At 38.0% G+C, this 14,682-nt stretch overlaps 1 protein-coding gene across 5 annotated transcripts in view; it reads right to left on the bottom strand.

The window, feature by feature from the left end:
* Nucleotides 1–248: 248 nt before the first annotated feature.
* ZDHHC14 (zinc finger DHHC-type palmitoyltransferase 14) overlaps nt 249–14,682 on the bottom strand; it is a 37,068-nt gene continuing 22,634 nt past the window's right edge. For 4 of the 5 annotated variants that reach the window (XM_053460860.1, XM_053460861.1, XM_053460864.1 and 1 more), the window contains exons 6-11: nt 14,226–14,363; nt 12,497–12,545; nt 11,464–11,566; nt 11,199–11,308; nt 8,448–8,550; nt 5,913–6,430 (exon numbers count right to left, since the gene is read on the bottom strand). In XM_053460860.1, coding sequence (XP_053316835.1) covers nt 6,029–6,430; nt 8,448–8,550; nt 11,199–11,308; nt 11,464–11,566; nt 12,497–12,545; nt 14,226–14,363 — 905 coding nt within the window. In that variant the 3' untranslated portion in view covers nt 5,913–6,028. Of the gene's footprint in view, nt 560–5,912; nt 6,431–8,447; nt 8,551–11,198; nt 11,309–11,463; nt 11,567–12,496; nt 12,546–14,225; nt 14,364–14,682 lie in introns of those variants that run through there. The other variant, XM_053460865.1, reaches the window with a different exon arrangement.

Here is a 14,682-nt window from a genome sequence, read left to right as displayed (position 1 = left end):
CTGCTGATTTCATAGCTGAAGAGTTCCAAACTTCCACTGGCATTACATTTTTACATCCCAAATGCATTATTTTATTCAACCTATAGCTTCCACACAATATTCTTCTAATTTACTTAAATCACTTGCCATTGGACTTGTTCCACCAGGAATGTCTACCCTGCCGTAGACCTTTGTATCATCCTCAAGGTGCTGTGCTTAAACAGACCATATGTGGAACAAACACCATATAAACTTCAACAGAACACGAGTTGGCACAAAGGTCACTTTTATTCTTCTGAAACTTACAAACAAAAGATACAAATGAATAAACCAGCAGTAAATTTGCTTTTTATAGACTGCATTTGGCATTTACAAATATATACACAAGAGATGACCAAGTGAATAAACTGGCATCATATAATACAGTAGAAGCGGCAGACATTTCCCAGCATGTCCTCTACTAGTTCAGCAGTTGTCATGGTCTCTCATGGTTACTTTTTTCTCATTCACGCACTGCTTCCTCATCAACTTTCTTCGCTTAATCACGCTCCAGCAAAGCAGGAGTCTCCTGTATCTGGCCCTGCAAAAGCATTTTACAGAACAATGTTAATCTTGATGCTTATACTGTACAAATTGTATTAACAGTCGCTGAAAATTAAATGGGCAATGACTCATTGTGGACAGTGATTCATAACCTGTAAATTAAAGACATTTTGTTCTGTCGCCACCAACTTTATAGAGGACCCCTTGCCACAGAGAAACACATCTACATGCAATATAGTTATGTATCTAGATAAAAAGTATGCACATAGTATTAATCAATTTCATGCAACCCAAAAAAAAAAAAAAAAAAACTTGTTTCGGTTACAACACACAGTTTTTATAAAAAAAATAAGTTAAAATTTAGAATCGGGGGGGGGATCAGTTAGGTTATATAGTTTCCAATAATCACATAATTAGACCTTTGCATATATTTAATTCATTTTACTTCAAACCATAAACATCTGGAATCTTTTAGATTAGATTTGAAAATGTATTTCATTAGAGGCTGGATAGAGTTACATATTTCTCTGCGAATGCAAAAGCAAACTATAGCAGCTTGTTGAAAAATATTTAGGATAAAAACACTTTATCTTGACGTTAATAAAAAGACAGAAAGCACGTGTCTGTGGAGCCATGTTTGCACTCTCAAGCATCACTGACTTCACCTTCTATTAACCAGGTAAGCAGTAACATGCAGTGGGATGGACCTGTAACGTCCTAACATTAATACCTGATTTCAGACAAACACGTAGAAAAAATGGGTTTAGAGGTTGTGACTGAGACCAACCCCTGATACATTAAAATATAATTTGTTTGCCATGATAGAAAACTACAGAGATGCAAAAAAAATAAGAAAAACAGTAAATAGCACCTGTTTTTAAGACTCAAGAAACTAAGCTAGGTTAAGTACATGTAGTGTGAAAATAAATGTGGGTGGAGAAATACTTTCTTCTAAAATGCAATTACTAATGTTTAATATGACACATAAGCAATGGGTGTACAGTTTCCAAGGTAACAGTTTGGGTAATTTACCATGCAATAACCAATGCCGTCTGTAAACTACAAGTAAATGGCAGGGACTGTATGCTCAAACATACAATTTTTGATTATAAAACAAAGATACTGATGCATTCTAAAACCATAATCAGTACCCATCAAGTTTATTCATCAGTTATGTGAGCAGCATGAGACCTCCTAAAAATTCTATACATTCCTTAAATACAGCATAAAATTGATTTGTTTTTTTTACATTTTAAACCTGAGATATCAAGATGTGGACACTTACTCATTTGAAAATATTTTATTATAAAAAATATCACAAATAACCTCTTGCATAAAATAAAACTATACATCTAACAGATGTGCTCTTATATTGTATTGTTTAAGGTCTTGAACACCAAGGTAGTGACCAATGTCATGTTTAATTTAAAATAATATGCAAGTGAGCAAGTGTTTAATGTATGGTGCAATAACAGAACATACCTTTCCAAAAACACTGCAAATACTCCAATAAAGGAGAAGCTGGTTCTTCCTGTATACTACATGCCTGGTTCTTTCCCTAATACATTTACTGGAAAGCTTAGGTCCCCTCTTCCATAATCTCAGCCGCTTGTTCATAATGTTCAGCATGCTTCCTTTCCATTGGCATGGATGGGTCATGATATATGTGAGGACTAAACCTGGCCACTAGGGAAGAACACATTGGGAACATTCAACCAGGAAGACCAGATGGGCCACCAGGTTCTGTGTACAAGACCTGGCAATGATTGGAATACCACATAAAAAGCAGACATTAGGAGAGAAAACAAAATGTTTCAAAATGAAACTTATGTTGCTGAAAGAAAAGCATCAGTTAAACATTGTTTCCTATACGGATGTCTAGGGGGAAAAAAGCATGACCGTTCCTTTAACCCCTTAACTTCCATTGACAGGTCAGGTACATCACTTAACGACCTATGACGTGCCTGACACATCATTTCATTAAACAAGATCAGTTTGTTCGCTTTAACAGTGTTGCTGTAACGCCTCGATGTTGAGGCATTCAGCAACACTGAGATCAGCATCATGGGCCATTTCTGGCCCCTTCCTTGTGGGCATCAGCATCTGTACGGCGGTGGACGCCCGTTTTAAAAGTTTAGGAGGCGAACAACTATCGCCTCAACTTCAAGGGTGTTGCTGAAATGCCTCGATCACGAGGCATTCAGCGACACCGAACTCTCACCCCAAGACGCGCTGTGACCGCTCCGGAGAGAGCGGTCACAACCGCCACTGCAAGTGATTTTGCCACTCACAAGATGGCGGCCGTCCTGTAAAAAAAAATTTAATTTAAAAAGTGTCAGCAGACCCTCTAGAGAACTTCCGGCTCCACTTACAGGTTGAATACAGGTACTGCATTCAACCATGCAAGTCAATGCAAGCCCAGTAAAATGTTTAAAAAAATAAAAATAAAACAGGGGAAAAAAAAGCTTAAAAAAAAAGTGGTTATTAAAAATAATGCATCAGAAGAATCATCCAGTTCCAGCAAAATGTGTAAAAAAAAAAAGCCCCCCCCCAAAAGTTTATTATGAGCAAGTGCTAAAATTAGCGCTGTATCTTGCCCAAATCTTGACATGGAAAGAGTTAAAGTAAAAGCATTTGAAATACCCAAGGGGTGTCTAACTTAAAAATGAATGGTTTCAGGGGGTAAATTGGAGTGGCCGGGCTCAAAGATATGGTATTGGCACAGACTGACCAAAATGGGGGGCCTTTTAGCCCCTTAACACTGTACTCGGGAGATGTTGCTGTACACACATTGAGGTCTTTCATAGTGATGTATACCTGGAGCTATAAATTTATACCTGGAGTACAATTTGTGTGAAAAAAAAAATAAAAAAAAAAAAAAAAGACTTACCACCACAAAAACTTTGGCAAAGGCTGGTGGTAGAATCGCATGCATGGAAAGGGTTTAAATACTACCATTTGAAAAACCTTGGGGTGTCTAGTTTTCAAAAATATATTGTCTGAAAGTGATGTATACCAGGAGCTGTAAATCCATACCTGAAGCGCAATTTTTGGGATAAAAAAAAAAAAAAAACACACAAAATAAATTACTACCAAAGTTTGACAAAGTATGGTAGTAGAGTTAGTGCATGGAATGGTTAAAATACCAGCATTTGAAATACCTTGATGTGTCTAGTTTTCAAAAATATATGGTTCGATGGGGTAAATCGCATTGTCAGCTTCAAAGATGCCCGAAATAGCACATGGAACAAAATGCTCATTGCACTTATGGCCCAAACACTTGCAGACAAAAAAAGCAAAAAAAAAGATTGGGTATTTCTAAATCAGGACAATCTATTTAGCAGGTTTTTTCATTAGCTTTTTTGGACGAGTCAAACATTTTTCGGGTAAATTTTTCATCATATTTTATTTTATTATTTTTTTATGGGAAATTAAATATGATCAACAAAATGGTTTCTGAAGTGAGCCTGAAAAATAGACAATATATAACTTGTGTGGGTACACTAAACGAGTGATGAGAAAATTACATCTAAACACGAGCACCGTAAGGTGTTAGAACAGCCTCGGCCCCAAAGGGTACAAAAAGGTAAAAAACAGCCTGGTCCTTAAGGGGTCCCTGGTGCATGTTCTATGCATTGGTCCCATTGCTTCCCCAAGACATACGCATGTTTGTTCTGCAGTTCGACATACCCTGGGCATGAGATCCAAAACCAGCATTACTAAGTTTGTTTGGAAAGTATTGTTTTTGGTTTCTTTTTTACCATTAACTTTGGATGAGATTGGTAGTGAAATATGTTACAATGATCTGGGTGCACCATTGAAGTTACAGCCTCAGAATACCAAATTTGAAAACATTTTTTTGGGGAAAAAGTGAATGCACCTTTTAATATTTATCCTATAGCTGCCAAAATAAATGAGGTGTATCCCAACTCAGCACAGGCACGTGAATATTTTATTTCTCATTTGCACTAGGCATGTAAAAGGGGTAAAACAGATAAAAATATTCCTGATTGATTATATAGATTAAGACGGTTAAAAAAGAAAATCCTCCTTGCGAAAAGAAAAATGTAAACGCGAGAATGAGGGACGTTACAGTTCAACAAAATACTGAACGCACCTTCCTCCAGACTAGGTTTAAAACGTACCCATAAATTTAGCAACGTTTATATATGGTAATTCTGGTGCAGAGCTGTAAGTATGGGGCAGTGAAGGCTATTCAATGGATTTTTGTAGAACTCAGAATGCGTACATTTTCATGAGAATCATAACTTTATAAATAACTTTTTTCTTAAAGGCATGGTTTTTTTTTTAGGATTATATAATTTTCAAGATAGGAAGACACAAGAAACTCCATTTGCAGTTCCAGAAATCACTTAGAACTTTGTCTTTCATAGGCTCCAAACCTGTTTTTTTTTTTGTTTGTGGAATAAAAGAAAGCAAACAGTTCAGGAACTCGAAGCAGTGATTTTTGTGTTCCTTATTTTCTAACACATATTGGTTATACACCACTGTCTATATCTCTATCGATAGATATCTATATCCCACACTACCATTCCTCCTGTAATTACTTAAGCCCAAATCTTACAATACTTAATAGGGTAAAGCAAAGGGTTAAGGAAAAAAATAGTAAGACAAAATAGGTTTTATTAGTTAGTTTTCCACTGATATGAGCACATAAAAAGGTGAAGAAAGCGTCATCACAATAACCCCTTTGGATGCCAAAAGAGAAGATAAATGTCTTGCTTCTTAATGCACATGCCCCTTTGGCAGTCAAAAGTATAGACGACACTATCACTGCTAATAACAGAGCAGACTATATTTATCATTGTTCATATGCAAACACCTCAAAGGAAATCAAAACTTGAAGCATTACAGTAATAAAAAGTATACAATATTATATTTCATTTTGGTGCTCTGTGTTTATTCAAACACCAATAAAAAAGCAGCATGTGTTTCTCTCATATGCCAACATAAAACAAACACGGTATCATCAGGAGGTCCACATTTCATAATTACATGGAATGAGTTTCCTCTTCAGACAGTAGTGCAGGTCTGCATTTCCTGCGCACTTTTCATTGGATGTCCTACCAGGTTTGTAAACACTCCAACCGCTGTAGAAGACTGATAAACTGACTGAAATATAAGTTTTGTGTATTATTGTGTTGGACAAAATAAGGTACCCGTAATCCAACGGGTCTCCATTAGCCTGCGGTTTATAGGCTAGAAGGAAGATCTAGTCATTCATCTTTCCACAGTTCTGAATTGAAGGATTCATTTCTATTTCTTCACCAGATGAGGCAGTCTGCTTTTTTTTTTTTTTTTTTTTTAAATGCATATATACAAAAATATCCCAACACTTAAAATCACCAAGTTGGTCCAATAAATCCATCTTTCTTCAACAAGAGATTTTCTGTTTGAACTTTATTACTGTACAATGCACATTTCTAATCACACAGTGCAAGCAGATCACAGGAATTGACAGGTGTGTTACTGGGCAGTGGCACTGTCAAACAGAGCTGAGCTTCACAAGACCACGTACTGAGTCTTCATGCAATGAGTCTTGGCTCACAAGGTTTAGGACATGCATGGTATGGCTATAAGTTACAGAGTTGCTCACTGGCAGCATTCCTGGAGGAGAAGGTGCTTCATCTGGTGTTAAAAATTGATGGTTGCCAATGTCCTCTTTTAGTGGGATCATTTCTGTTAAAACAGTCTCTGAATTAAGGTTTGGCATTGAAGATGGTGGTGTTGGCTGCCCAAGGGCCAATGAGGCACATGGGGCATTTATATTGGTTTTTCCTGGCAGTGGTGGCTCCTCACTGGTTATTGTAGGCTCAGTCTGCAGAAGAGGTGTGGCTGCTGCCTGCAAAACGAATTTGGTGCTCTGAATGCACTGGTCTTGGTCACACTGCAGAATGGAAGGGATGGAGGAACAGAAATATAAAACAAGGCGTAGTCCAGGAACAAAAATGAGGGCAATGAAATTAAAAGGAAAGAAACATGAAGAGAAAATACAGCATGGTTAGAAAAATGAGCACAGTACTGCTTTTACACCAAGTGCATTGACAGGAACGGAGAGTAATTAAAAACAAAATTCAATTATTCATCACTGCATAAAACGGTCATGATGAACTGAAACATGCAGAAATCAGCAGTTTTAATAAAAAAAAACAAAAAAAAACATTAAATGCTCCGCTACCTATCTCCAAAAACATTACATTAACCCCATGAGGATCTGTTCAATGTTGGATAATGTAACAAACATAACTAATAATGTTAATGCTTTGCTAATTTTTTTCATTGCTGTCATTGGTTGTGCATAGGGCTGTACAGTCACACATTTGCCTATTTTTTGCACATTGATATGGAATAATTAGATAGTAGACATTTGGCGTTATGGTATATGAAGACATATATATACACATATTTATATATACATACACACACACTAATATGTGCACTGCATTTACTTTATATAAGCGCTAGAGTGATTGTGTGTATATTAAGATATATATGCTGATGAATGAAGAATGCGGTAAACTGACAGACATCCCCAGTCAGGGCATACAATGGAGGTACTGCATTCCTCTTTTACATGTACTGTAAGATCTCAGGTACTCTGGTATATGACAAATTAAAGTATATAAATGAGATTCACTTTACAACAAAAAAAAAAACTTCCAGAAAACTTTATGAAAGGAAAAATGTAAGAATTATACAAGATATTTTACAGTAACCTCACCTTCAAATACTGAATGAGTGAATTGAACAACAAACAATGAAGGAAAACCACACATTTTAAAGCATAAGTTATTGCTACTTAAATGGAATGGTCAGTCAGCAGAACAGAAATCACTAATTGTGCAATTTGGCTTTCAGAGCAGCATGGAAAAGTAGCTCTTGTCAACTAGATCCGGACCAACAAATGGTTTGAAGTCTGCATTTTTTTTTTTATAGCCAAATTTTCTATTTAAAAACAGTCCCACCATGAGGACAGAAAATGCCCACTAACAGCCAGCGTGTTATTTAAGTACCAAGAAGAGTGACTAATGCAACTGGATATGTTGTTTTAGGGGTCACTGAAAATTCTGTTTGGAGGCACTATTTTAGATTTTCTTAAGTTAGCTGTGTACACAGCACGCAACATTCCAGCGCTGAGAGAAAGCAGAGTGCATTTTATAACGAAAAGACTCGAGTGAAATTCCCTGCATTGAGGGAGATGTATGTGTTCATTTTTATAGGTGTTAGAAAATTAGAATTGTGTCACTTAAGTAGGGTACTTAAACAGGGTCTTCTGGGCATGCATGATTCCAAGTATGCAAGTTGAGCTCCCACTGAAAACAGGCAAACTCTCGTCTTGGCAAGAAGTTGCTGTACAGCGCCAAAACACTAGTAAACATTATGACCAATATCCTAACACTTAACAGATGGAACTGCGTGAAAAGTCAATGGAAAGCGTGTGGAGTAAGCATTGCCCCATGTCTTTGTAACTGTATAAATGTTAGCAGCTACATCTTGAACTATGGTTAAAAACAAAAAAGGTACCCAATATTGTTTACCCCAACACTCTTAACACGGTAAAAAGGAGGTGAATGTTTCTACTGTTTATTTACATAAAAGCCATTGCTCCTCCACAAGTGCACCAACAACCATAATACTGGTTATTGAACAACTGTTTAATTAAAATCTGGCATGCTAACTGTGGACCGAACCATAATGGACTTGACTTGTGGCTTTGTTCATCAATGAGAAGTTTAAATTCTATCATTGTGTAAAATGTAACAAATTTAGCATGGTTTGTAAAAGATTGTGAGCTATCTCAATATCTGATTTTATAGCAGAAAATAAACATTAAACTTTGACTTTAGTAATGTTATAGCTGCCAAAGCAATGCATTGATAGAAAAAAAAAAGACTAATTCATACCATATTGCTTTGAGACTGAGTAGACCCGTACATAGTCAGTCCACTGGACGGTGCAACTGATAGCGCCATATCTGCCTGTATAAGTCCTCTTCGGTCAATGAGGCTTGAGAAACAAAAAAGGGTGTAAAGTTAAAAGGTAGAGAGTTGTCCCATGTTTGCTACAAGAATGAAAAAGCCTCAAAAGCTTTACCAAATTTGCTCTATCTACCTCTCTTCTTTATTAAATAGTCTGCAAAGCTAGCAGTCTTTACCAAATGAGAGCAAATACGGTATTTATACTACAGCATACACACACACACACAGAATACAAGTAAAAGCAAAAATGTAGCATTTTGTGTTTTCTGAACAACTGTAATTCGTTCCTAATTATGCAATTCTCACCTTGTCCCTTCATTTATAAAATCAAGTGATAATTTGTACCTTAGGGGTGTGCGAGCTGTGCGGCCGCACAGGGCGACACGGCAGCAGGGGCGCCGTGTGGCCGTCCCATCACCAACGCCGAGGCGGCAAGGAGTGGAGGAGAGAGTGGCGCTGAGAGGTTGCACATGAAAGTTTTTAGCAACCGCTCGGCCCCCTTTGTCTTCTCCGCTCCCTACCGCTGCCCTGACTGCAGCGGTGGGAGCTCAAGGCCTCTATGGCGGTGCAGCGCTTCATGATGAGTGCCGCAATATGACATCATATTCCGACGCTCAGCAGTGAAGTTGCGCCCGCCGTGGCAGGACAGAGAGACAGGCCACGCGTTCCCACCGCAGGACTTCACCAGGGTAAGTGAACTGCAAGCGGAGGGAGGGGGTAGATAGTAAAGGGGGGGGATATAATGAGAAAGGGGAGGAGATTGTGAGAAAGGGAGATTGTAAGAATCTTGAAAGAAAGGAGCGAGAATGAGTAAGAGAATTAATGAATTAATGTGTGGATGAATTGTGTGAATGCATGAGGCTGAATGAATTGGTATGTGGATGAATTGTATGAAAGCGTGCGATAATGAATTAGCGTGGATGAATTGTGAGAATGCATTAATGAATACGTGTAAATTATTTGTGTGAAAGTGAGAGAATTAATAATTGTGTGAAGGAATTGTGTAAATGACAGATTGAAGGAGTGACTGTATAAGTGTTTTCTGGGTATGATAGATGTATAAGTGATTTGGGGAAAGGCAAAGATGGCACAAGGTGGGTGTTTGAGCTTTGGGGACCAAGATGGCACAGGCAGGGTGTTTATGGGACAAAGATGGCACAGGCAGGGTGTTTATGGGACAAAGGCAGCTCACGCTGGGCTGTAATTTGTGTGTGTAATCTGGGTGCTGGTCAGTTTCTATGTGGACACCAGGGCTGGCTTTGGGGTGTGCAACCTGTGATCTGTCTCTGTCATTTAGTTTTTTTTTAATCTATACTTTTAATGCAGAGTTTAAATGTGATTTCCAGTTGATCTATACCTGCAAAGCCTGTTTTATTCTGTTGATCTATGTCTGAAATGCTATGTTTCCGTACATTATTTATGTAAACCTGCAAATACAAGGTTTGTACATCCTATTTACTTGATCTATACCTTCAGTGCCGAGTTTGCATGTGATCCCCAGTTGATCTATACCTGCAAAACTGGGTTTGTGTGTTATTCTGTTGGATATACCTACAATGCTATACACGCAAGTGTTGTTTACATGTGTTTATTTAATCTATACCTGAGCTACGGGGAGGAAGGAAAAGAGAGGTGTGGCTTAGTGAATGAGGGGAAGAGTACGGGAGAGGGGACCTTCCAAAGTCACAGTAGAGTCAGGAGGGAAGACCGACTCTCAGTCTTCCCCTAATCTGCAGTCAGTGTAGATTTTTTTTTTTGGTGTGGGAGCGGAGGGAGTGATTGCATGCTAGGGTGCGTGGAGGGGGTGCAAAGGAAATAATTGCCTATGGTCCAGTTTTTTCAATATTTTATGGGAAATGTTTTTGTTACAAAGATTGCTGTTTTTTTTCCTATATTTAATGTATTTAAAGTACATTATTGTTACCAGTGTTTCCAATTATATATTAATTGTGCTTGTTTGCACTTGCACATAAATAATCTCTAATTAAAACAAGATTTATTCCCTATCTTTTTTGTCGAGGGGGGCGCCAGAGAACTAGTCCGCACAGGGCGCCTGAACACCTAAGGCCGACCCTGGTCTCCCCAAAGATACTGCACCATTGTAGTCTGCTCTTTTATAGATTCTTAATGAAGTTATTAAAAGGAATTTCACAATGTGTTCGCTGATGGGTCTGATGCATCAAGATTGTTTGTGAGTGAATACCACACCACATACAGCACTATCCACTGTTGTACATATTGCACTATTATTGTCTATTTTTTCTTCCCTGTAAGCATTTGCACCCCAATCATCTACATATCAGTGCTCCTATTTGCACTGATGAAATCTACAATGTTTCATAGTGAATAATTTCATGGTTAAAGCAAAAAGATTAAGACAAATTGGTAATTTTGTTGTTTCTGGCAACCATTAATTTGCATAAATTCATCCACAAGACACAAATTGTACATGTCAATAACAAACCAGCGCATGGTGAGGGAATGGGTTTAAGAATTACTTTATAGAACAAGAAGCATATGTTGACGTTTTGTCTTCCTACTTCAGGAAACAGTACATTTCTTCAGAGACATACACACAAATTTGATGGAGAGGACAAGGCCAATTGGGATGACCAAACTGGTTATATATGGTCCTTAGGCCTTGTACAAGAAATAAAAGACATCTAAGAGGCTTACCTTGGATTCATTGGTCCACAGAGAGCGGCACCGCAGTTAGTGAAAATATTGCCATAGCTGTATGGGTTATAATTCTCCTTGCCCCTTTTACTTGACCATGATCCTTTAATCTACAAGAAAGATGAAAATATGAGGTAAAACATTGTCTCTGTGTCCTGGTGCCTTTTTTAAACATCCACAGCTGTTATACATTACACATTTAATTTGTCATATAGGTTGAGGACCAAGTCATTTGTATAAACATTTAACAAGCTCTAAGACTTACATCTTCATTGGTAGTTTGATTGGAACTGATCAAGTATGTGTGAAATCCAGAAAGGCCAACAATTGACCAAACAGAGAAGAAACAAACTACAGCTTCCAGAACGGTAAAGATAAAGTCAAGGAAGAACAGACCGAAAAAAATGACAACAGCATTCTGATATGAAATTATCTGTAATACATACTTCTTTCTACTTCTATGAGACATGGTAAGTGGTAACAGTGGCGTAACTAGAAACCACGGGGTGCTGGTGCGAAAATTGCCCTGGGCCCCCCAACTTCAAAGGCTGGTCAGTGCCACCATTACACAGACACACACGTATGTACCAACTCATGCTCTCACACATACGCACACAAGTACACATACACACATATCCCACCTCCTGTCCCTGCTTACCTCTCACCAGTCCTGCAGCTTTCCCTCTGGCTGCTTGTGCGGAGAGTGCAAGGAGCCTTGGGTTCACAACAGGGGTCACGTGACCCCGATATGTTCCTATCTCCCCGTGCCGGTTCAAAATAGCTTAGAAAGCGCCCTTTCTGAACTATTTTGAACTTGCACATGGAGACAGGAAGAAAGGGGTTGCACCGGACCCCCTAGAGACTCAAACTCAGCTGTGACCTCTGTAGTTATGCCAAGTGACTGGTAACCTATGCATTCTTCATGGTATATTTCTGCAAACCTAAATGCATATTTTTAAAATAGGAAGCTTTACATTATCATGCATACCACTTGAAACAGGAGAGATCGGAGGTTACAGTTTATTTTAGGGGTTTAAAATTATCTATTGGTGTTTATGGCGATGATAATTTATGGTGAGCCAGTGGCATGTGAGGACATTATTAGTCTGGCCCAGGCCACACTGTGTCAGAGTGTGAGAGGTAATGCCCAGGTTATGCATGTGGTATATTTTATAGTAACTTAATCCTTCAAACCCCACACAAAATAACTGCCAAAACAATTTGGCTATTCTGAATTTGGCTATGCCTCATAAAACACAGCCTTAGTACCGAGCCGACAATCTTCACACAAAGGATATCTTGCAGGACTGTCTTTTAAGGCATCGAGAAATCCTGACTTCTGTGAACCTAAAAACACAGGGGGGGGGGGGAGACAATGAAATAGAATATCAGAAAAATATGATTGCAACCAAAACTCAATTACTGTGCTACATTAATGGCAATATATTTTAAATACATTGACAAGAAGGAGATTATCGGAGGGAATGAAGACTGCACCCCTTTCTTTGCATTTTTGCGATTTGCTTGCTTGAGCTTGAACCAAATCCTTTGTGGTGTTTTCTAAAAACCGGGTCAAGCAACTCTAGAGTATGCGAAAGACAAGTATACAGAATAAAGAGAAGAAAGAAAAATTGTATACACTGTTGCCTCAAAAAAAGGAACTGAAATGTACAGGAAGTTAATGGCACATTTCCATGCATTCAGACTTATATGAGGCACATTATAATCTAACTGATGTTGAAGAGCACTGCAATCTTCACATGTCCATGGTTACTTTGTCTTTACAGACACACGTGCAGTGGTTTAATTTTATAGCTACAGTCTCATACTCTGTAAAAGGGTTTTTTGACAACTTAATAACAGGGGCTCAGTGTGCTTATTACCTTCAAGCTTTTATTTAACATTCGGTATTTCATACAACCCAGAATATTGAGCCGTTTTAGATAACGTGTGTTAGGTGGGGTAACATTTGAATACACTATTTCCCAAAAACATTTTGTATTAGCTCTGCATTGCTACTTATTTTTAGGACTATTGCACTTCGGGCTAAATAAAACATGTCAATGGGGTACGCATAATTTGTATTCTATGCCGACACAAGGCATTTAAAAAGGCCAGTCAAATTTCTCTTAATTTATTTCCAAGTAAACTAGGTTTACTTATCCCGTTCTCCGTACGGCAGAGCAGTGCACCAAACGCTGCTCGGATTTTAATACTGGAACATCAGATGTTCCATCTGAACGTGTATTGGGGGCACGGATAACCCTGCTTACAGTGCTTTTTATGCCTTCTGGCTGGGTTCAGCAGTTATTCCAAGTGGCGTTGTGGCAATTGTGCAAGGTAAGCTAATTACAAGCATCAGCAAATTGTGCCCTTTTTTTGTTGAGAACATACAAATTATCTCCCATAGAAAGCCAATATAGATGCATACCAGAGAGACAGTTGAAAAAACAATTTAATTTTTTTTTAAAAAAAATCCTTAGGGGGGTGATTAATACAATAACCCTGATGCCAACACTATGTAGGGTAGATTATGTTGCGTCAATATTAGATTTTAATATGGTGGCACGAAACAAACAAAATTCATACCATGTTAGATGCCACATGTTGCTACGAAGTGGCTAGTGGGACACAATAGCAATGTAAAGGAGAAACTAAGAATTGGGAGATGTTAATTGGCCTTTATGCCTTATAACTAATTCAACAATATGTACATTTAGAAAACAGGTCTTTAGAAATGCAGACAACCAGATATTAGCAAAGAGGGAAAGATAGATAGAGGCACAGAAAGATAGATAGAGGCACAGAAAGATAGATAGAGATAGTTTGAGAGGTTTTTTTTTGTTAAAGCGTTATCTTTACCACAAGTCATACAAAGGACCAAGTTACCCTGCATGTTATGCAAGTGAAATCGCACACAAAAAAGCAAATCATGAAATAGTTAATCTACTTCTATATGAATGTAAGTAAAAGCAAAATAAACTAAGTAAGCAAAAGAAGAAAACATGGCTTCACCAGCATACTTACGAAGTATGATGTGCGTGATAACGAATGCAAATATAAACACTGTCAGAAAGGACAGAGATAATATGAACATGTAAAAAAATCTGTAGTTTCGTTTCCCCACGCAGTTGCCTACCCAGGGGCAGTGGTGATCAAAGCGCTCTGAAATGAGAGGCAAAAGAAAAAAAAATATAATGGCTCACAATTAATTCACACTCTTCTATAGATCAAAGATGAATGAATGGTAACATGTTACTGGAATTCACGCTAAGAGCTAAAACGCCTGACACTTAACTTGTCAGAAAAATGATCTGAGCAAAATATGGAATTTCTGCACATAAAAATCTTTACAGCACATACTGCGCATCTTATACTCTTCATCGGACTAATATGGTATAACTTAACGGTATTAGAACAACATCAGATGTTAGAGGCCATTACCTAACACTATGCTAGCATTTAAATGACTGCACATTTTTCC

The sequence above is a fragment of the Spea bombifrons genome, chromosome 3 (genome assembly GCF_027358695.1).
Source record: "Spea bombifrons isolate aSpeBom1 chromosome 3, aSpeBom1.2.pri, whole genome shotgun sequence".
In the NCBI taxonomy this organism is placed as follows: domain Eukaryota; kingdom Metazoa; phylum Chordata; class Amphibia; order Anura; family Pelobatidae; genus Spea; species Spea bombifrons.
The sequence above is the reverse complement of the archived record's forward strand: the minus strand, read 5'-3'. Positions and strand labels throughout refer to the sequence as shown.